The sequence below is a fragment of the Sciurus carolinensis genome, chromosome 15 (assembly GCF_902686445.1).
Source record: "Sciurus carolinensis chromosome 15, mSciCar1.2, whole genome shotgun sequence".
NCBI classification, from domain to species: domain Eukaryota; kingdom Metazoa; phylum Chordata; class Mammalia; order Rodentia; family Sciuridae; genus Sciurus; species Sciurus carolinensis.
The window spans coordinates 24422762-24446564 of NC_062227.1; the positions used below are offsets into that span (position 1 = coordinate 24422762).

General features: G+C 41.3%; 1 protein-coding gene across 1 annotated transcript in view; it reads left to right on the top strand.

Moving 5' to 3' along the window:
• Positions 1 to 3223: 3223 nt before the first annotated feature.
• Positions 3224 to 23803, top strand: part of Lama1 (laminin subunit alpha 1) — a 164067-nt gene continuing 143487 nt past the window's right edge. Inside the window, exon 1 of the mRNA XM_047526974.1 lies at positions 3224 to 3433. Coding sequence (XP_047382930.1) covers positions 3361 to 3433 — 73 coding nt within the window. The 5' untranslated portion in view covers positions 3224 to 3360. The remainder of the gene's footprint in view (positions 3434 to 23803) is intronic.

The window sequence follows — 23803 nt, forward strand, 5'->3', positions numbered from 1 at the left end:
GATGCCAGACACAGTGCTAAGGATTTTTTTTTTTTTTTTTTTTTTTTTTTTTTGTGGTGCTAGGAATTGAACCTGCGGCCTTGTGCTTGCAAGGCAAGCACTTTACCAACTGAGCTATCCCCCCAGTCCAGTCCTAAGGATTTTATGTTTATCACATCATTCACTTTTTAACTTGTTAATGTCGGGTTTATTCTTATCCCCGTGTTATAAATGGGAAAACTGAGGTAGAAAACTTTAATTTCCCAAAGATCAGACAGTTGAGGAAATGCAGGAGCTGGTATTTGTCCCAGGCAGCAATTCCTGCATTTTCTTTTAACCATGCTTTTTCTTAAGTAAATTAAATTGTATTTTTTAACATTATGCTATGAAAACCCAGATATGTAAATGTAAAATACGCTGTCCTTTAAGAAATAATTAAGGATCAGATTATTGAGCATTCTCATGACTGTTAATGAAGGTAGGATATTAATGTAAAAAAGATGCACTGGGACTCAATTTCAAGTGACACAAACCCAACTCAAACAGTTAAAGAAAGAGGAAAGTTTAATAGCATGTAAATATAAAGAAGTATTGAAATACCAAGATGGTACTAAGTCTCAGTAACCCTTTCCTCATGCAGAGGAAGGATAATGACTGTAATTGGCCAAGTCACAGAGGGTAATGACCTGGCCGAGTGGGAGAAGTTGGGGCAAGGTCATACTATGCAGACTGGGTATTATTCTGGTAATCACAAAGCAGCGGAAATTGCCATAAAATATGTGTGAGTGTGGTTTCACCATCCCACAACTGATCCATACAATGGAGGAAGTAAGATATTACTTTAGGATAAATTTTCTTAAAATGTTGTCAAAGGCAAAGACTTAAGAATGGTGAGATATATCCTCATTAAGTAAGGCAGATATGGATCAGGCCAGGCAACTGACAATCCTGATATTACTCATGTGGTTCTGTACTCTTACAAATAAATAGTAGCAATGGAATTTTGAAGAGTAAAAATATCCCTGACATTGAAGCAGGAATAAGACAGAACATGTCAGGCAAAGAAAAGTTATGAACATCCAGCTACAGAAGAATCTTGTAAGAAATACTGAAACGAGATCATGATGTGTAAATCAAATGAATCCAAAATGAAGAAATGCAGAGTAAGTCAGAAAGAAGCAATCTACTCAGGCTTGGGATTCATTCAGAGTAAGATTTGACTTTGAGAGGGTACTTTCTTTCAAAATTGAATCTTGTGGGTAGTTACTTCACTGTTTAATTAAGTTTAATGCATTTGTTTTTAATTTTAGAGTAGATGATCCCCTAGAAGGCCATGGTGATTAATTTTTGTCAACTGCACAGAGAGCCTGGTTATTCAGATTGTAGGATATTATAGAGAAAGACTAGGTGTCCTTTATAAAGAACTTTAAATGCAGTGGCTTAAGTTCTATCATATCTTAACTTCTTTCAGCTACAATGCAGTCCAGGTGGCAAGGTGACTCTTTTTCATGAAGTTAGTTACTCTCCTTCAATCTTGTTGCATCAACATCCTCCAGAAGTTGTCTGTCCCTGCTGGGGGCAGAGGGTTGAAGGGGTGGGATGGCTGAAAATTGTATAAGGGAATCACATCTGAGGTTAGGTCAGTGGGAAGGAGACAGAGATGGTGTGTAGGGCAAGCAGGTCATCTTCAGTTTAGTTGAGATGAATTTCTACTCTTCTTATGAAATGTAAACATTCTTATTATATTTGGTTTTCACCTTGAACTGGCCACCCCACTTTCATGGTGGTGTAAGTAGTTTTGATATTGTCCAAGCTTGCTAAAGGACGGAAAAATTTGTACTAAAAGGTTTTGTAAGGTATAAAGAATTGTGACATTTTTACTGCTCCAATTTTATCCAGGCTTGTTCTTTATATTGGCTTCTGAAAATTTTGTAATGTATATATGAGAGTGCATACACAATTATTTCAGGGCAGAGACATTTTTAATTCATTTCAATGTCTAAATGCTTAATATTTTATACATATTAAATACTTAATTTACTTAATGACTTATTTTACAATAGAATATCTAGTACTTTAATATTTTAATAATTGGAATTTCTGCATTTTAGCAGGACTTGGTGGTGCACCCGTGCAATCCTAGCTACCAGGGAGGCTGTAGCAGGAGGATCAGAAGTTGGAGGTCAGACTGGGCAATTTAGTGAGACCTGGTCTTAAAATAGAAATGCAAAAGTCTAAGGATGTACAGCTCAGTTGTAGAGTACCCTTGGGTTCAACTCCCAATACCACAAATAAAGCAAAGGATGTCTGCATTATCGATCTGTATTGCAACCTTTTTAAAGGACCAAACTCTTTTCATTTCGTTCTGTACTTCCACGATGTTAAAGCAATAATCATCAAGTATTGTAATTAACTTTTACTCATTAAGTGTTTAAGGACAGGTGCTTAGAAAAACTGGGATTGGTACAGTTGTCAAACTGATTCACACAACTGAGTTAAAATTATGTATCAAAAAAAAAAAAGCGTGGGACGCTAATACTAATCAGAAATTTCTTATCTTGTCTGCTTCCGTTGTGAAAATGTGAGATTTGCAAAGTGTTATAAATACTTTAGGTAGGAAAATATCAAAGGAAATTTAAAGTTCTTTATTGGGGAGCAGACGACGTAGTTTGGAGACAGAAAATGTTGAAATCTCTTTCTCTAGCAGTAAGGATAACTAATAATAAAATCCGAGAGCCCTTTTCTTGCCATTCCTAGGCAAAATGTGTAACAAGTTACAACTCATTTTCACAAAACCATCACAACATCCTCTGCCCAAAGCGGAGCGGGCCGTGGTCAGGTGAGCTCTGGTCACGACCCGGGGAGCAGACGCCCCACAAAGTTTAGGCAGTTCTGCATCGGTCCTGGCCCCAGGCTCCGCTAGAACTGCAGAGTCACCCCGGGGCGGCAGGGTCAACAGGGCAAATACCTTTTGGGAATGCACCCGCCCCGGTCAAGCTCAGCACAGTTTTTCTTCTTCTCAGTCCACTTTCTCCGCCCACCCTCAACTCGGACCCCAGGCAGCTGCAGCAGGTCAGCCCGGCCGCTCCGTGTTGGGGGTTGCGGTGCCCTTTCCCGGCCCAAAGCGCGAGCGCCGCCGGGCGGCAGCGGGTCCACGCGGGCTCAGCAGGGCGCCCTCCCTGGGGGAGGGGTCTCGGCCCGTGGGGCGGCTGGGCGGCCGGCTGGGAGGGGCCGGGTACCGCAGAGGTATACTGGGGTGAGCGGCCAGCGTGTGGGAGGCGACTTCCTGGAGGGAGAAGCGGCCCGCCGTCCTGCACCGCGCAGACCGAGCCACACTAGGCCTAGTTTTCTTCCGGGAGCGCACGGAGCTGCAGCGGAGAGATGCGAGGCGGCTGCGCGCGGGGCGCGCTCCTGGCCTCGCTGCTCTGGGTCGCCGTGCAGTGCCAGCAGAGAGGTGAGCCCCACTCCCCCGGCCCCCATTCCTAGCGGGCGGGGACAAAGCCCATTGCTTTGGGACTGCCAGAGTCGGTGGGCGCATCCCAGTTCACTTCGGACCCGGGGCATCCTACACGTGGGTCTCTGGTGCGGCCCCTGCATGGGGTCTCTGGCAGGGCGGGCGGAAGAGGGCCACTCTTGGCGGACGTTGGTAGCTCTTCTGAACCTTTGACTTTTAACTTTTTTTCTATAACCACCTCTTCGCTGCCGATAGAGGTAATGAATGGAGAGGCAGTGTGACCTAGAAAGAAAGAGCTTTATTGGAAAAAGTCGGCATGTTGTGAGATGGTTGTCTGTGCCTTCAATGACCATCTCCGCCTTTGCCTTAAGGGAGAATATTTTATATGACTTTTCAAGTGAAGGTATGTGGCTCCCAGTCAGGTGAGCGCCTGCATTGTCCAGTGTTGAGAAAAGTGAGTGTGCACATCTTATACCCCTCACGTAGGTCGACCAGAGTTGCAGTCTAGCGGACCTAAATGACATAAATGATCAAAGATAAAAATGATCAAAGTTTCTGTGTTGATTAGAGTGGCTCGTGGCTGGGTTTTGTTGTGGTCAGCGTTTCTGTCAAGCGCCCTTCCAGGTGTGACCTTCTCCAGTCACTTGAGACTAGCGAGTGTTTGGAATGGAGGGTTTCGTACATTTCTAGCTAATGTTGGTGTACAGTTCATGTATAAGAGAGGACAGGCAGTAGAAAAGAGAACCGAGAATTGGATTTCGAGATTGGCGAGGAGAGATTATGTGTCCTTTCACAGGGGTCACCGCCTTCCTGGCTTTTGCAGGACCCAGTGGTCCTGGAGCGAAGTGAAGCCAGCAGTGTTGGGGGTGGCGAGAGTGCGGCTCTCTCGGGAGTGCCAGGAGGCGGCTGGGTTTGGCTGGGCTGCTGACCTGTCTGGATGTGGGGCTGCTGCTGACCTGGCTGCTGGTAGGCGCGGGGAATGAATGGGAAAGGAATTCTGAGTCGCCCTCATTGTTCTGTGGTAAAGCCCCATCACCGCGACCTGGAAAGAGCGGGCTTCTCTCCTGCCCTTCATCAGCTGTCCTGGACAGCGAGGACCCGCATATGGCGTCCAGGGCACAACTGTGCCTTCCAGAACCTTGCTCTTTGTGTTGCCCCCGTCGTGACCAAACACGGCACACACTGGGCTCCTGTTTAAACCGTGGGCACTCGGGAGTGAGAGAACCAGCACTTTGCAAGCTCTCTGTCTGCACGGGGACAGCGTTCCAAGGTTTGAAAAGAGAAACCCAAAGCTCATTTTCAGTTTCTACACAGGCAAAGAGGGAGAGAGAGAGAGACCCTCTTTCCCTTTCTGCAGACGACCCTAATCCCCACCCCACCCACAGCGTTAAATCTTCCCAGCTCCTTGTCGGCTAGGCGACCACAAATACTTTTTGAAAACATCTTAAAAGCATGCAACACATGACAACGGTATATTCCCACAAAAACAAATCTCATTTTTAAGAAAAATACAGGTCAAAAATAGTAGTCGGAATTCGAAATACCCTCGTGGGAAAAACGTGTGTTTGGCCATTGTGCTGAGCTGTGAACTATGCAGAAAGGAGACCATCCCATTCATTCAAGCATTCATGATGAAAGCACTGGACCGAGCTGGAAACGCTGCTTTGAATAGCTCCGCGTCTGCTTAGCGCAGAGCTGGGGCTGGGAGAGGGGGAATTTACATAGTTATCAGAGAAAGAAAGGAGCCAGCCTTTCAGGAGGGAGAGAAGCCTTTGACTCTGGGAGCCCTACTCTTGTCTGTGAGGTTGCTGAAAGTGAACAAGTCCCGGTTTCCCACAGGGTGGAGAAAGAGCAGCTTGCCTCAGTTTATTGTTTCAAGAAATTGAAAGTCTTAAGACTGAGGAGATGCTCTGAATGTTTTCCGTTCCCCTGTGGACTCCACACTTGGCTTGGGCAGTTGTGAATGGAGAAAGTAGAGAACCACACGGGGCTTTCCTGCTTTGAGAGACTGCGGAAAACCACCTAGGGCATTAACCTTTTGAATCTTTCACATAGTATTCCATATTTGCCAGTCCAGTCCCCATCAGCCATCACAATTCCTAATGAGTATCCTTGAAGGAGTTTTGATGTTTTTAAGAAAAAAATTTTTTGCCCCTGGTATTCTATGGCACGCATGATTAGTGAGGTGGTATACTTTAGTCAATAAAAATAAACCTGACCTGCAAATCATGCACTGAGTTAGCTGTATGGCCCTGGCTATAATGTATGGAGTCAGCCTGGGTCTGCCTATGTTACCCAGGCTGACCCCAAACTCCTGGGCTCAAAGCAATCCTCCTGCTCAGTGTCAGGAGTAGCAGGAATTATGGATGGGCTACTGCACCCAGCCTGGTGCTTATGGTTTTGAAACTGATCATTATTTAATAAATTCAGATTATTAGAAGTTCTGTCATTTTCTCAGCCTTACTGAGTTACTTTACAGCTTACAGTGTATCTGTTAATGTGTTAAATTCATAACTGGCAATCACATAGAACTGTAAGTCTCTTCACAGATTGATTCGTCATCAACTCTCTTGTTTCAAACCATCCTTTGATTTTTTTTCTAAATAAAAAATAGACAATTCCAAGTATAGGAAAATACCTATGAGAAGGAGAATATAATTCTCATAAGCGGCATGGTTTTCAAATTTAGCATGTAGGTACTCCTCAGTAAGGTGCATGTGCCAGAATGGATTACAAGGTGTCTTTTTCCTTCCTGTAACTGTACTCTCCAACTAAGGGTCAATAAAAATGTTGATTATAACAGTTAGAAACTGCAATAGTAATAGTTAAAAATGTGTAATGCTAATAGTAACAGTTAGAAATGTGTACTAAAAACATTACTCTTCACCTCCGGTGTATCCCAGAGTCCCATTCTCCTTTTCCCTTCTTTTCCATTAAATATGAAACCTAATCTAGAGTAATGAAGAACTCAAGTGCAATCCAATTCTTGGTTCTCTTTTCTATGAAATACATCCATATGCTGTTCTTTAGTGTCTGTGTCACTCTTTGAATTGCATTTCTTTATAAACCAGTATCATCAAATACTTATGCAGCTACTTATTTTAAGATAATGAATTATAAAACCCTACTGTTTCATTAAGTCCTATTATCATCTATAGTAAATTTTTATGGAGAAGTGACACAGGGAATATCTTCACTTTTCAGGTATTAAATTCTCTGAGTGTACTAACTGTGATGGATTGAGCAAGTTACTTTATTTGTGCTTTAGTTTCACTGTGTATAAAATAGGAATAATAATAATGCTTAGCTTAATGATTAAATGAATTAGTTCCAAAAAATTTTTTAGAATAGTGCCTCCTACAGGTTTAACTCTCAATAAATATACATGTGATTATTACTATTTTACATAGAACTCTGTGGGGTGGCATTTTGCCAAACTATGATCTATGGGATGCATTTAGGGATTTGAAATCAAATAGTATGGACAAAACGCCCAGCCCTGTCGCTTTGATTAGCTGTGACAATGGGTAAGTTTCTTAACCTCTGTGAATGTCAGTCTTTTATCTCTTCTCCCACTTAAGCTCTTCCCCCACCTCAGCATCACCCTCATTGTGAATTTTCTAGAAATACCATCTTGATAACCACTCCCATCCTTATTTAAAACTATTTCCATTCCATTTCCTTTTCAAATTACTTGACATTTCCCAGTATAACTTATCTCACTTCCTTTGTGTAACAAGCACGATATATCCTTTGCATATCACATCCCCTTTCCTGGGCTCTCCTATGGGTTTAGACTTTGCCTCAGATCCCTCACTTTAAAAGATGAACACACAAAATGACAGTGTCATGTTTGGGGGTAAACCAAAGTGGCTGGGACCCTAGATGGTCTGCTGTCCTAGAACTGAGGGTTTTCATCTTGGGCACATTTACACCTGTTCATAGCTAACCAGCATTCACCGGCACACAGTCTGTGAAGTGCTGGATCAATTCAGCTGTTTGGGTTCTAAAGCCCTAGAAAACCTTCTGGTCTGGTCCTCTAGATGCTGGAGTATGGGTTAGGTAGGGTATTGTCATGCTTATCATGGTGTCAATAATCGGCTCCTTGTCTATCGCAACCCCAGACGGATCTGGGATTCTCAAGAACAGGGATGGTTTTACTTATATCTACACGTCCTTTGTTTTGCAGTTCTTCTGGCTACTTATCATGGGTGAACTACATTGAAATGAGTATCTTGGGCTGGGGAGATAGCTCAGCTGGTAGAGTGCTTGCCTTGCAAGCACAAGGCCCTGAGTTTGATTCCTGGTACCGCAAAAAAAAAAAAAAAAAAAAAAAAAAAAATGAGTATCTTTATTTAAGAATTGAGTAACTTTAAAAATATTTTCAATAGGATAAATGTACATGGTACCAAATCCAAAATGTACTAAGAAATGTTTAAGAAAAAAGTTACCACTTGACTCTGTCACCCTCTTTTTAAAAAAAATATTTTTAGTGCCTTGCAATTATACATAATAGTGGGGTTTATTTTGACATATTCATAAATGCATGTAACATAGTTTTCTGCTTACCTCTCTTTCTCCCTCCCCTTCCTCTACTCTTGGTCTTCCTTGTCTTTATTTATTTTGTTAATTTGTGCATTGTACTTATATGTGAAAGGGGCATGCATTGTGATATATCATACATGCATGTAGCATAACCTGGTCAACTTTATTCCCCAGTTCTTCCACGTGGCCTGCACTCCTCCCTTACCCTTGGTTGCCTGCTTTTCCTCTCCTGCTTTCCCTTCTAGTTTTACAGGATCCTTTTTTAAAAAAATTCCTTTTTCCTCTCTAGCTTCTGCATATGAGAGAAAACATTCAACTCTTGATATTTTGGGTCTTGAGCCACAGCTTTTAGTTTCTTAGGTATCCTTCCATAAATGTTACTTCATGGAACTTTTAAAAGCAAGCTAGTTATGAAAATCACATCTTCCTTAATAAGTGTAGGAGAGGGATCAGCTGTTTCCTGACAAAACATGGATACAAGGAGGCATGGAACAGTCCCTTTCTCTTCCCTGCCCCCTTCCATACCAGCTTCCTTGATGTACCTCATGCAGGTATTGACACACCACCCAGTAAATGTGTATAATTGTAACTTTCCACCTTCCAGCTCCTTCCTGCTACATAGATCTTGCCAAGAAAGGAGTTTTCAGAGCAGTGTGTCCTAGATCTTTCAGATTTAAAAACTAGATCATTGATTGACTTTGTGACATTACATCACTTGTGAAAGTATTGTTCACCATGGTGTTAAATAAGCTATTTTTGGGGAGGGGTACCAGGAATTGAACTCACCAATGATCCACATCTCCAGTCCTATTCTGTATTTTATTTAGAGACAGGGTCTCACTGAGTTACTAAGCGTCTCACTTTTGCTGAGGCTGGCTTTGAACTCGAGATCCTCCTGCCTCAACCTCCCAAGCCACTGGGCTTACAGGTGTGCACCACTGCTCCTAGCTAATCAGTTATTTTTGAGCCCAGAAAGCATTTGAAATATATTTTAGGAGATTTCTAACATGGAGAAATAAAGTTTGAGAATGATTCTGCTGGAAGTTAAGGGAAGTGTATTAATGATTTATTACTGAAACACCGTGGCAGACTCTGAAAAACTTAATTTTTAGGAATTCTTACTGTATGAAGTTAAGCCTGTACCTTAAATACAGACATTGACTGGAGGCAACTAGAAAGCACTCTGGAACTTAGACCATTGCTGAAGTTTTTAGTCACATTCCTCAGAAATGTTTGGATAAACAAGATAAACTATAATCTCCTAAGAAAGATGTATGTGGTTTATTTATATGATTGCAAAAATTTTTTTTTACTTGTTTTGTTTCTAACTAGTAGAATTCATGGACAATTGCATGGCAAAATTAATGAGAAGAAGTGGGGGGGGAACCTTTAAAGAAGTAATTTAGTGAAGGTCATGAACTTTGGTTCTGTTGGAACATGCCTGTCAGGGAGCTATTTTAGCCTAAAACACCACGTGCTAGCTGGCTTCATTGCATGTCCTTTATACTGAGCATGATAGTCAGTGCCCAGGGTAAGCATTTAATAATAAATAGCATAGACAATTTCCACTTATGTCTGTTTTCTCAAGGCTGGGTCAGGAGAGCCTTCTTTGGGTTAACTTGTTCCCAGTCTTGCTGCGGGGAGGAGGCAGACAATGGAGGCTGTGTAGAGCTTGGTGGGTAACATTCTTGGCTAGGGAAGCATTTATCTCGAAGTGTGAATTCAGAAATGGTGGGGGAGAAATACCACTGTGACGTCATGAGCATGATTTAAATGTGTGTGTGCACATTTTTAAAAGAATCAGCTATTTGAAGTTTTAATCTCCTCATTCCAGAAGGTATCTTTGAAGTCCTATCTGTTGACCCAGCAGGCAGTGTGACTTAAATTCTTGTGCCAGACCCACTTCCTATATTGCTTGTGGGAACGTAAAGGGCAGATTGGTATTTATGGAAAGTGCCACTTTGCTCATTCCGGAAAGTATTTCCTGCATTTTGTTGCTTTGCTCCTTAATTCCTTGAGAACATCAGGAAATTCTCTGTAACAGTGACGTTAAAGAAGATACTTAAATTTAGTGGATTATTTTTAGTTACATTTACAAGCCAGTACCACAATGCTGATTATTATACATCACACACTTAAACATCTTGTAGCCTTTGCATAATGACAGAATTTTACTCATAAAAAGTGGTTCCCTTGTTATCTCAGGCCCAGGACAAGGAATTCTTTTCTTCTCAGGGTGACTGTCCTTCCTGATTTCAATCCATTCATGACATTTTTTTTCTTTTTGATTACCTTGGTTTCAAATTTTTTGTATCTCTTATCCAACTTGTCTGTGAATTTTTATTTCTTTCATTTAAAAAATTCCCTGAGTCTTTGGCTTTTGTTTCTGTTCCCACTGCAAATGGCCACCAGCTGTCTAAACTAAACCAGTCAGCCACTCTTAACAGATCCTGGGGCTAGCTAGTGGCCTTTTACTTAATCTAGTCCCACAGTGCAATTAGACCAATCCTGCTAGCATACCACATTCATCAGGTGCCCCTCTGCCTCATGGGGTTCAGCTCCTGCCCAGCTTCCACACAGCCCTCCAGTAGTCTCAGCTACCGGCCTTTATCCACACCATTCTCGGTCTTGAGACTTCTGCTTCCATTGCAGAGGTCTCCGTCCTGTCTAACTGCAGGAGGTCTATTAACTTGAAGCTCTGTCATTTTGTGGCATGACTCCTTCACCTAAAAACTAAACTGACCACTCACGTGTAGCCCAAGGCCTGCCTAAGGACAGCCTTGTTCATGATGGCTTGTGTCAACTGTCTCATTCTGAATTTGTGTTGTATTTTGCCATAAGTTGGAGTTCCCACCCGGTCGTAGTAGCTCTCCAGTCCTCTTTTGGATGACTTTCCCAACAGTGCCATCAGTTAAGGTGTAAAAGAAGGGATAGTTGTCTTTCAAAGATCAAAACCACAGCTCCCAGTGTTTCTCAATGAACAGGTAACTCAAAGGCATGGGGTCCTGGAACCAGAGTCATGGGTGGTGAGTAGGTAGTCACACCCACTGTTGCACATGGTGGAGATAAAGAACTAGATGATCGGAGTATGCTTTCGTGAATTATCTGGTTTATTTCATGTTTTTCTGATTCATACTACTTAAAAAGGGGAGAATAACAAGACCAAACCTCACAGGGAACACATGCCATAGATGAGCTACCTCAGCCACACAGGGAGTGAGTTCCAAAGTTGCTAAAGTCCACTTGGTCCATTAGGATTTGGCAGGCCTGTGGGGAGAGTCAAGTCTAATTAAAGTTTGAGGTGGACCTTATGAGAGGGTTGTTGGGAGAAGCTGGCTTGATCACCACAGCGGAGATCCTGTGACACTCTGAGGGCCTTGGAACATGAGAGGGCAGGTGGTGCTGGCGTTCCAAGATGAGGGGCAGAGGGGCCACCCTGTTGCAGCCTGAGTTCTCAAAGTGTTGGTCAAACTCTGGAGTTTGAAATCCTGTAGTTGAGGCCAGTAACTCACATAAAGGCGACCGATAAAGGCCATTCCCCAGGGAAGGAAGCTCACTTGAAGCTCTCACACACGGGGTCTTAGATGATGTTCATTCTTAAACAAAACAGAAGGAAAAACAACAACACACGAGCTCCAAAACCAAAACCAAAACCATCTTATAGCAAACTATGTGTTGGGAATTGTTTAAAGCTACATTAATCTCCAGCAGTGGCAGGTCCATAAAACCTGTACCCAGTTGCAGGATCGCAACCCAGTCCTGTGCCCTGGTTCCTCTCTCAGCATGAGGTCCTCTATCCCCCTAGATTTCCCACCACCTGAGGAGATTGCAGGTCTGTAGGTCAGTAGGATCCAGAATCTGTATTTCAAAAAAACCTTATTCCCTTTCGGTGTTCAGAGACACTGAGAGCTTCCCAGTTGGTCTTCAAGCTGACCCTGCTGGGATTCTGGTTTAATTGTTTCCAGAGCTATCTCAGCCACCTGGCTCACTTTCCATCCAGGTTGCCATGTCCTGGTGGTGGTGGTCCATGTGGGGTGGCCTGGCATGCTTTCCCTGTTCCTCAAAATGCTTGGTCTACACTTTTAGCTCTTGTAGTCTGAATCTGTAATTCTGGAATTTCTTAGTTTTACATAATATTTTCCCAGCTCTTTACATCTCCAACCCTATTATCGTGGTAAACTTTTGTTCATTCTAGAGGTCTGGAGTGGGGAAAATTGGCGATGTTCACACACATGTGACATGCCTTTGGAAGAAAAACAGTCACTGTTTTGGTGGGGGCTACTGAGGATTGAACTCAGGGGCACTTGACCACTGAGCCACATCCCCCGCCCTATTTTGCATTTTATTTAGAGACAGGGTCTCACTGACTGGCTTAGTGCCTCACTTTGGCTGAGGCTCGCTTTGAACTCTCGATCCTCCTATCTGAACCCCTCTAGCCTCTGGGATTACAGGTATGTGCCACCTCACCCAGTGCAGCCACTTTTCTTTAAGGGAGTGGGCATTTTTTGTTGTTTATTTGTTTTTTTGAGACAGGGTCTTGCTGTGTTGCCCAGGCTGGTCTCAAACTCCTTGGGGTAAAGAAATCCTCCTGTCTCAGCACCCCAGTGACTGGGAGTACAGTTGTGCTCCACCATCTGGGAATAAGCATTTTAAGGAGTTAAGACTTTCTTGGAGGAAAAAATAATATTTCCTTATGGGATTGCTGTCATTTCTATTCAGTTTCTAATTCTTTCCCCGTGTCTGCTTATTCATTTACTCACTGGGGTACCCGAGCACCCAGCGCACACTGGGACTTGCCTGATGCCCAGCCCTCTCCGGCGGTGTGTGGGGTGGAGCTACCTGGAGCCCTGTTCTCAGCTGCCTTTGCTGTGAATCCAGAACCACAAAGATCTTTCTTGAGCTTCTGGATGAATTTGTTTTGAAGTCCAAGGAACTAAAAAGTTGATACATCAAAAGGAATTTTCTTCATCAAAAATCATGCTCAAAGAAGGAACTGAGGGATTAAAGTCCCAGTGGTGGAAGTTAACATCTATGTTTTGCTTGCTTATATTCGAGTTCTGCGTTCACAGAGAAATGAGCATGTGGAGTCACGGGGCACTTGGGGAGGCAGAGAGGTGCTCAGCATTACAGAGGCTGGCACGTTGAACTTGCAGGATCAGCTTCTACACCAGACACCACTGTTGGTTGATGGCTATGATCCTTGACCCTTAGCTCTTTTTCTTCTTTGGTGACCTCAGAGCTCACCTGCTTGGCTGGCTCTTTGTGTGCCAGAATTGCACATTTGGTGACCCGAAAGTTTCCTCTTGGGCTGCTGGTAATAAAGTCAATGTCCAGGTTCTACCCTCAGGAATCATAATTTATTTGGTCTGGGGGGGGGCCATTCATTTGCATTTAAAAGGTGCTACCCAGGTGATTCCACTGTGTCCACAGGGTTAAGAACCACCCAGTGAATTTGCTGTGCTTGTGAATGTAGTCACACAGCAATGTATGGCAAGGGACCAGCAAGCAGACCTGAGGTGGCTCCTCACTTGTCCTTGGGTGCCTTTGCACAGAACAGATCGGAATCCTCAGACCTTGGCCCACTCTCCTGGCCTGCATCATGTCTGCTTCATGCTGTTTCCTCCACTCTGTGAAGTGGTTTTACTAACACACACCTCGAGGGTGAAAACCCTTGCTGCCCTGAGAATCCAGGCCAGAGAAGTCACTCAGAAAGTCAGTTCCTTGTTCCTGTCCTCATAGCTGCTAGTGTAGTGTTTTTCATTTGGCAAGTGATCACTTGATGCTTAATTGTCCTTGTGTTTGAATGAGCACCATGACAGACTTGGTCACTTGCCAAGGGCTTTCTTTCTTTAAAAATACTCCTGCTGTGCACGGTGGCACACGCCTGTAATTCCAGCAACTTGGGGGGCTCAGGCAGGAGGATTGCAAGTTCAAGGCTAATCTGGGCAATTTGGGGAGACTCTGACTCAAAATAAAAACTAAAAGGGGCCAGGATGTAGCTCAGTGGTAGAGTGCCACTAGGTTCAGTTCCCAGTACCAAGCACACGCAAAACCAAACCAAAAAACCCTGGTTACGTGAATGGTGTGAATCTACATTGTGTAGAACCATAGAAATGAGAAGTTGTACCCCATTTGTGTACAATGAATCAAAATGCAGTCTGTAAAAATAAAAAAGATTTTAATTAAGGAAAAAAAAAAAAACCCAAACCTCTTCCTGATCAGATATGACTCTGAGAGTCCCTCATGTCTTAAGATCTGGGTAGGTTGCTGGACTGGGTCGTTGACTAAAGTGTTCATTCATCCAAAATGTATTAAATACCCTCCATATTCAGTCATTATTTTGTGCCCTGTCCCCTCTTTTCCTGATGCACTTAGGTGAACCACAAAAGCCAATGGAGCGTTTTCTCCGGTTTTATCTGAGGCACCCCTTCTCTTCCTGAACCAGCTTGCACCACCTCCAGCTGGGTGACTGCAAGGTCTGGCTGTCCTTGCTCACCTAGTGCTTCTGGCCCTGTTGGGTCTTGCTTTCAGTGGAGGACCCATCAGGCACTTGCTTTCCTGTCCTCCTTCCCACGTTTTATTATTCTTTCCTTTCTAGCTCCATTCTTTGCCCATCTCTGATGCACTGTGTGAGTGCACACACGCGCACATGTGCACAAGCACACAGCCGCACCACCTAAACTGGCCTTTCAGCCCAGCTCTCTCTACCTGGCTCCCCTGCTGGAGGAGCTTGGTGAGGTGTTGCACTGAGCAGCCCCAGACTGTACACAGCCAGAATCTGGAGCTGGGCTCATCTGCTGGGGCGAGGTGGGTTCTTCTGGAACTGTCGCAACTTCTGGCCCAGTTGCAAGTGCAAACAGTTTACCAAGAGCTCATGACACTGATGGCATCTGAAGTTCCCCATGAGTGAGTGGACCGTGAAGTTGATCTTGTCATCTGTCCCTGCTCATGGGTTCTCACTCTTAACTGAGCAGGACTTGCAGGGACCTCTGATCTGACCTGTTCAGACCTCCCACAGCCTCTTCTCCCATACTTTGGGCATTCAGTAATGGTTGTGATTCCCACAACTGTGAGCCCTGAACACTGTTCTTACACTTTAAAAGCTCTTTTTATTTCACCCATGGTGCTTTGATTTATTCCAGCCCACTCCAGCATTCCTTTTGCTGCTTCCCTAGCAATTTGTCTGTACATCTGAGCAGCACATTATTTTGTAACTGTTGGTTAGCTTGCTTGTCCTTGAGAGTAGAGACGTTTTTGGCTGTATTTCTAAGACATAGTACAGTGCCCAGGATTCAGTGCCAATTCTGTAAAGATTTGTTGCAGGAATGAAGGTTCTAATACAGATGAGCAACAGGAGCTAGAGAAGGAGTCCAGTGAGCATTTAACTTTAGAAAAATGGGCATTTGGGATTAGGGAAGTCACTGAGGAAGCAGAGGAATAATCTCCTAGGAAGGGGCTGGGGCCAGCTCAGGAGGACAGTGGGACTTCCATGGGGCACCAAGACAGAATTTGAAGACAGGGAACAAGGAAGAATCCAGGTAATCAGAACAGGGCAGAGAGGGTGGGTAAATGTTTTGGGGACCAAGACCTTAGCTTGCATTCTAAATCAGAACACATACCAAATGATCCCCAGCAGAGAAATATGTTCAGAAGCTGTTTCCTAGGTGGTGTCCATATGTGAGCAGAAAAGAACTCCAGAATCTGGTAACCCAGGAAGGACTTAATGACACGAACAGATTATTAATCTGGGTTTTTTTCCCCCACCTACCAGTTCAATACAAAGAAACAAAGTGCATTTCTATTTTTTGTAACTGAACTAATATTTACTGATGTTGAGTATTTTATTCATACTTCAAACTCAGATTATATTCAACAAACTTATTTCTAGACTCGGAGCCACTGACTACACATCTCAAGCCAGAGGTTCATTAACTCACATAGTCTACAATGTGTCTAGGATGTGCTCCACACTGGTGACAAGTGGCCTATACACTCCTAATACTTGCAGTCAAACAAGCATGAAATGCCCAGGAATCTACTACATCTGTTCAGATTTGGGAGGGATTTCTGTTTTTGGATGTCTTGAACCCCAGTATAAGTGTGCTTACCTTCTGTAAAATAGTATCATCAACAACAAAAAGACAACTTTTTTTTTTTTCTCATTGAATTTTGTTTTAATGGGTCTCATAATTCTTTAACAGATTTTTGGTCAAGTCGTGTCCATTAAAAAGTACAGATTATACAAACTCATAACTTAAAAATGCCTTCCCCAAAAAAACAAATGGCCCACCAAATGTTCTCTTTCCCCTGCTGAAGTGTGAGGTATCATCATTATTGTCATTAGCCAGCCTTTTACTATTGATGTCAACCTTCAATGGCCAATTGAGACAAATGGTTCTGAGACGGTTCTTTCACCTCTGATTAATGCTGGGACAGCAGGATTAGGGGTGATGTTCATTCAGCTTTCTGAGCTTTTGGGGCAGACCTGATGACCTTGCCTACTCCATCCCTGCTTTGATGACTTCCACAACAACTGTCTGATATCACAAACAGCAAATGTGGGCGGAGGCTGAGAGGAGCTCCCAACACACTTGGGCTCTTCAGGAACTGTGTCAGCATGACAGCTTCACCAGACTGCAAGTATTAGGGCCATTTCCAGCTTCCCTCCAGAATAATGATCAGTCCACAACGAGGGGATGCTTCATGAGTTTGTGTGCCATTCTTGTGCAAGGGCCGTGCATGTCTCTCCTAACCCATAGAAAGAGGATTCTGATTAAACACTCCATTTCTACTGCATGGAGTCTTTTTTTAGTTTAAAGAGTGTGTCTTCAGGGTACTTTGTCGTGTGTAACTTCAGACTTGAATTTGTTGACCAGCTTGCTGGCATTTGCTGAATTGTCATATTTTCACATAAAATAGAGGCGTTCTAAGGGAACTCTACCTGCCTGGCTTTAAAGGAGTTTGTTTAAGTAGAGGAACAGCTGTTCTCCTCCAGGCATTCTGACCTAACACAGCCTCCTCTTCATAGGAACAGAACAAAGGCATACAGAATTTATGTCCCAGATGGATTTGTGTTTGATACACATCACTTATGAATGAATGAAAGGATGGCCTATTCTCTTTAGAAATTTGAGCATAATATCTCCTGTGTCTTTTCTGGATTCTAACTTTCTTGCTCTAGTTTTAATTATTATAACTGACTGAATTAAAATGGGTCTTATTTTGCATGGTCAAACTTTCCCTAAAAATTTGTGCATCAGATAGTTTTTATAAATAAGATCATTTCAAATTCAATATTAAAGTAATGTTTGACTACCATGGATTTTTTTCAGTTAGAAACCATTTCTGATATTCATCCTGCCATTAACAACCCACTAACTTGATAAACATTCCATTGCTGGTATTTTGAAGGAAACAGCTAGGAAAGAAAATAAATAACTCTTTGATTACTGTTGGCAACTAACATAAACCAAATTAGTTATGCTATACAAAATGTTTAGAAGTTGGAGATACATTAAGACTGGCTACTCTCCTACAGTCTGACCACTAATGATCACGAAAGTTTACTTGGATCAAACATTGACTTGCTTGGTACACATTATTAACATACTTTTATTAGTGGACAGGTCCAGAATAAGTCATAGACTATACCCTTATTTAAAGGATTTAAAAGATTTTTGAAATTGGTAGTGTACACATTTCAACTTTTTCACCTTTTCTAAATTATTTTGATTGTTCTAGAAGTTTCCACTGGTAGCAATTTCTATAAAACAGCCAGCTGAGATTTTCATAGCTCCTGGGTTAATGCTATAGATCACTTTGGAGAGAATTGCTAGTAATTCTGGCTTCCTATCTATGCATAAAAAATGTCTCTTCATTCATTTCAATCTTTAATTTCTCTCAAACATTTTTGTACATTTGGTCTTGAATTTTTTTTGTTTGATCATTTTCTTAAATATCGTGTTCTTTTTTAATAATAATAAAAAAGGATGAATGGAGATCTGACCTAACCCAACTTGTGTGGCTGTCATGTTTCCAGGATCTCCTTGTTACATTTTTGACTGGTCCAGCTGTCTGTCACTTGTCCTTGCTATGACCAGAACTTCAGGCTAGCCCAGCTGTTAGTTTTTCTCTTCATTTTCTGCCTAGTTCATGACTTTTGCTGACAGCATCAGTGGGCATGTGCTTTTCCCATCTGCTCCAAATCAAGCCAGTCACCCTTATCTGTGAAGCTGCTGTCTTTTGTGGCCATCCCTGGCCTGGTAGGTGTGAGGGTATAGTAGCCCCAGCCAGAAGGCCTTCTCACCCACTGGTCTTCCCTGAAACTGTAGAAGACTTTCATCAACAAAACCTTCCCAGTTTGATGTTTGTCCTAATTTTATTTTCAGAGTTCTGAAATGGTTGTGTTTGAAAAGTTTATCCATTTACATAGTTGATTTTTGGGGAGGGAGAATTTGTTACTCTGCAGTAGACAGAAGTCTCTCTGAAATATTCTGATAGAGCTGCTTTGACTACCATGGATTTCTCCAGTTAGAAACCAGTTCTGATATTCATCCTGCCATTAACAATCCACTAATTCGATAAATGATCCATTGCTGTTATTTTTCATGCTAATTAGCAAAGTGCTGATGTTGGTGGAGATAGATAAGAGGTGGCTTTGGAATATGGGAAGTATTCTCAAATGAAATATCAGCTGATTTTTAGGCTCACTGTGTATTTAATACTAGCTGTAATACTTATGACTGTCTCTTTCTCTCTGTCTCTCTCTCACACACACACACGCACACACACGATCACAGGCTTTCTATTGACATATCTTTTTTTTATATTTATTTTTTTTTAATTATTATATACAAAAGGGATACATGTTGTTTCTCTATTTGTACATACAGTCAAGGCATACCATTTGTGTAATCATACGTTTACATAGGGCAATGATGTTTGATTAATTTTTTTTCCTTCCCCCCCACCCCTCCCACCCCACTTTTCCCTCTATACAGTCCTTCTTTCCTTCATTCTTACCGCTCTCCTTATCCCTAACCCTAAACCTAACCCTAAACTTAATGCTAACCCCTCCCACCCCCATTATATGTCCTCACCCGCTTATCAGCGAGATCATTCGTCCTTTAGTTTTTTGAGATTGGCTTATCTCACTTAGCATGATATTCTCCAATTTCATCCATTTGCCTGTAAATGCCATAATTTTATCATTCTTCATTGCGGAGTAATATTCCATTGTATATATATGCCACGGTTTCTTTATCCATTCATCAACTGAAGGGCATCTAGGTTGGTTCCACAATCTGGCTATGGTGAATTGAGCAGCAATGAACATTGATGTGGCTGTATCTCTGTAGTATGCTGATTTTACGTCCTTTGGGTATAGGCCAAGGAGTGGGATAGCTGGGTCAAATGGTGTTTCCATTCCAAGCTTTCTGAGGAATCTCCACACTGCTTTCCAGAGTGGCTGCACTAATTTGCAACCCCACCAGCAATGTATGAGTGTTCCTTTTTCACCACATCCTCGCCAACACCTATTGTTGCTTGTATTCTTGATAATCGCCATTCTAATTGGGGTGAGATGAAATCTTAGGGTAGTTTTGATTTGCATTTCCCTTATTACTAGGGATGTTGAACATTTTTTCATATATCTGTTGATTACTTGTACATCTTCTTCTGTGAAGTGTCTGTTCATTTCCTTAGCCCATTTGTTGATTGGATTATTTGTATTCTTCGTGTAGAGTTTTTTGAGTTCTTTATAGATTCTGGAAATTAGCACTCTATCTGAAGTATGGTTGGCAAAGATATTCTCCCACTCTGTAGGCTCTCTCTTCACATTGCTGATAGTTTCCTTTGCTGAGAGAAAGCTTCTTAGTTTGAATCGATCCCAGTTGTTGATTCTTGCTTTTATTTCTTGTGCTATGGGAGTCCTGTTAAGGAAGTCTGATCCTAAGCCAACAAGTTGAAGATTTGGACCTACTTTTTCTTCTATAAGATGCAGGGTCTCTGGTCTGATTCCAAGGTCCTTGATCCATTTTGAGTTGAGTTTTGTGTAGGGTGAGAGATAGGGGTTTAATTTCATTCTATTGCATATGGTTTTCCAGTTTTCCCAGCACCATTTGTTGAAGAGGCTATCTTTTCTCCATTGCATATTGTTGGAACCTTTGTCTAGTATGAGAAAATTGTATTTATTTGGGTTTGTGTCCATGTCCTCTATTCTGTACCATTGATCTACCTGTCTATTTTGGTACCAATACCATGCCGTTTTTGTTACTATTGCTTTGTAGTAGAGTTGAAGATCTGGTATTGCAATACCCCCTGCTTCACTCTTGCTACTTAGGATTGCTTTAGCTATTCTAGGTTTTTTATTCTTCCAGATGAATTTCATAATTGCTTGCTCTATTTCTGCAAGGTACATCATTGGGATTTTAATTGGAATTGCATTGAATCTGTATAGCACTTTAGGTAGTATAGCCATTTTGACAATATTAATTTTGCCTATCCAGGAACATGGGAGATCTTTCCATCTTCTAAGGTTTTCTTTCTTTAGTGTTCTGTAGTTCTCATTGTAGAGGTCTTTCACCTCTTTTGTGAGATTGATTCCCAAGTATTTTATTTTTTTCGATGCTATTGTGAATGGGGTAGTTTTCCTAATTTCTATTTCTGAAGATTCATCACTTATGTATAAAAATGCATTGGATTTATGAGCATTGATCTTGTAACCAGCTACTTTACTGAATTCACTTATGAGTTCTAAAAGTTTTCTGGTGGAATTTCCAGGTTCCTCTAAATTTATAATCATGTCATCAGCGAACAGGGATAGTTTGAGTTCTTCTTTTCCTATTCGTATCCCTTTAATTTCTTTGGTCTGTCTAATTGCTCTGGCTAGAGTCTCAAGGACGATGTTGAATAGAAGTGGTGAAAGAGGGCATCCCTGCCTTGTTCCAGTTTTTAGGGTGAACGCTTTCAGTTTTTCACCATTTAGAATGATATTAGCCATGGGCTTAGCGTAGATGGCCTTTATAATGTTAAGGAATGTTCCCACTACCCCAATTTTTTCTAGTGTTTTGAGCATGAAGGGATGTTGTATTTTATTGAATGCTTTTTTCTGCATCTATTGAAATAATCATGTGATTCTTAACTTTAAGTCTGTTGATATGGTGAATGACATTTATTGATTTCTGAATGTTGAACCAACCTTGCATCCCTGGGATAAAACCCACTTGATCGTGGTGTACTATCTTTTTAATATATATTTGTATGCGATTTGCTAAAATTTTGTTGAGAATTTTTGCGTCGATGTTCATTAAGGATATTGGTCTGAAATTTTCTTTCCTCGATGTGTCTCTGTCTGGTTTAGGTATCAGGGTGATATTGGCTTCATAGAATGAGTTTGGGAGGGTTCCCTCCTCTTCTATTTCATGGAATAGTTTGAGGAGTATTGGAATGAGCTCTTCTTTAAAGGTTTTGTAGAACTCGGCTGAGAACCCATCTGGTCCTGGACTTTTCTTTGTTGGTAGGCTTTTGATGACCTCTTCTATTTCATTGCTTGAAATTGGTTTATTTAAGTTGTGTATGTCCTCCTCCTTCAGTTTAGGTAATTCATATGTCTCTAGAAATTTGTTGATGTCTTCGAGGTTTTCTGTTTTGTTGGAGTATAGATTTTCAAAATAGCTTCTAATTATGTTTTGTATTTCACTCGTGTCTGTTGTGATGTTTCCTTGTTCATTCCGAATTTTAGTAATTTGAGTTTTCTCCCTCTTTCTCTTTGTTAGTGTGGCTAAGGGTTTATCAATTTTTTTTATTTTTTCAAAGAACCAACTATTTATTTTGTTAATTTTTCCAATTGTTTCTTTTGTTTCGATTTCGTTGATTTCGGCTCTGATTTTAACTATTTTCTGTCTTCTACTACTTTTGGTATTGGTCTGCTCTTCTTTTTCTAGCGCTTTGAGCTGTAGTGTTAAGTCGTTTATTTGTTGATTTCTACTTCTTTTTTTGAATGCGCCCCATGAAATAAATCTTCCTCTAAGTACTGCTTTCATAGTGTCCCAGAGATTTTGATATGATGTGTCTTTGTTCTCGTTTACTCTAAGAATTTTTTTATTTCCCTCCTGATGTCTTCTGTTATCCATTCATCATATAATAGTGTATTATTTAATCTCCAGGTATTGGAGAAGTTTCTGTTTTTTATTCTGTCATTTATTTCTAATTTCAATCCATTATGATCTGATAGAGTACAAGGTAGTATCTCTATCTTCTTGTATTTGCTAACAGTAGCTTTGTGGCATAAAATATGGTCTATTTTAGAGAAGGATCCATGTGCTGCTGAGAAGAAAGTGTATTCGTTCTTTGTTGGATGGTATATTCTATATATGTCCGTTAAGTCTAAATTGTTGATTGTGTTGTTGAGATCTATAGTTTCTTTATTCAATTTTTGTTTGGACGATCTATCCAGTGGTGACAGAGGTGTGTTAAAATCGCCTAGTATTATTGTGTTGTGGTCCATTTGATTTCTGGAATTGAGAAGGATTTGTTTGATGTACGTGGATGAGCCAATGTTCGGGGCATAGATATTTATGATTGTTATGTCTTGCTGATTTATGCTTCCCTTAAGCAGCATGTAATGTCCTTCTTTATCCCTTCTGACTAGTTTTGGCTTGAAGTCCACATTATCTGAAATGAGGATGGATACTCCAGCTTTTTTGCTGTGTCCGTGTGCATGGTATGTTTTTCCCCATCCTTTCACCTTTAGTCTATGGGTGTCTCTTTCTATGAGATGAGTCTCTTGCAGGCAGCATATTGTTGGATTTTTCTTTTTAATCCAATCTGCCAGTCTATGTCTTTTGATTGATGAGTTCAGGCCATTAACATTCAGGGTTATTATTGTGATATGATTTGTATTCCCAGTCAATTGACTCATATTTGTTTTTGACATGATTTGGTTTCTCCTTTATTTGGCTATTCCTTTAGGCTAGCGCCTCCTGTTGCTGATTTGCATTGTTGTTTTTCACCTCTTCCTCATGGAATATTTTGCTGAGAATATTCTGTAATGCTGACTTTCTTTTTGTAAATTCCTTTAGCTTTTGTTTATCATGGAAGGATCTTATTTCATCGTCAAATTTGAAGGTAAGTTTTGCTGAGTATAAGATTCTTGGTTGGCATCCGTTTTCTTTCAGGGCTTGGTATATGTTGTTCCAGGCCCTTCTAGCTTTTAGGGTCTGGATTGAAAAATCTGCTGATATTCTTATTGGTTTCCCTCTGAATGTAATTTGATTCTTTTCTCTCGCGGCCTTTAAAATTCTGTCTTTATTTTGTATGTTAGGTATTTTCATAATTATGTGCCTTGGTGTGGGTCTGTTGTAATTTTGTATGTTTGGAGTTCTATAAGCCTCTTGTACTTGGTTTTCCATTTCATTCTTCAGACTTGGGAAATTTTCTGATATTATTTCATTGAATAGATTGTTCATTCCTTTGGTTTGTTTCTCTAAGCCTTCCTCAATCCCAATAATTCTTAAATTTGGCCTTTTCATGATATCCCATAATTCTTGTAGATTCTGTTCATGATTTCTTACCATCTTCTCTGTTTGGCCAACTTTGTTTTCAAGATTAAATAATTTGTCTTCAATGTCTGAGGTTCTGTCTTCCAGGTGTTCTATCCTATTGGTTATGCTTTCTATGGAGTTTTTAACTTGGTTTATTGTTTCCTTCATTTCAAGTATTTCAGTTTGCTTTTTTTTCAGTATCTCTAACTCTTTATTGAAATGATCTCTTGCTTCCCGTATTTGGTCTTTTAACTGTTGATTGGCGCGATCATTTAATGCCTGC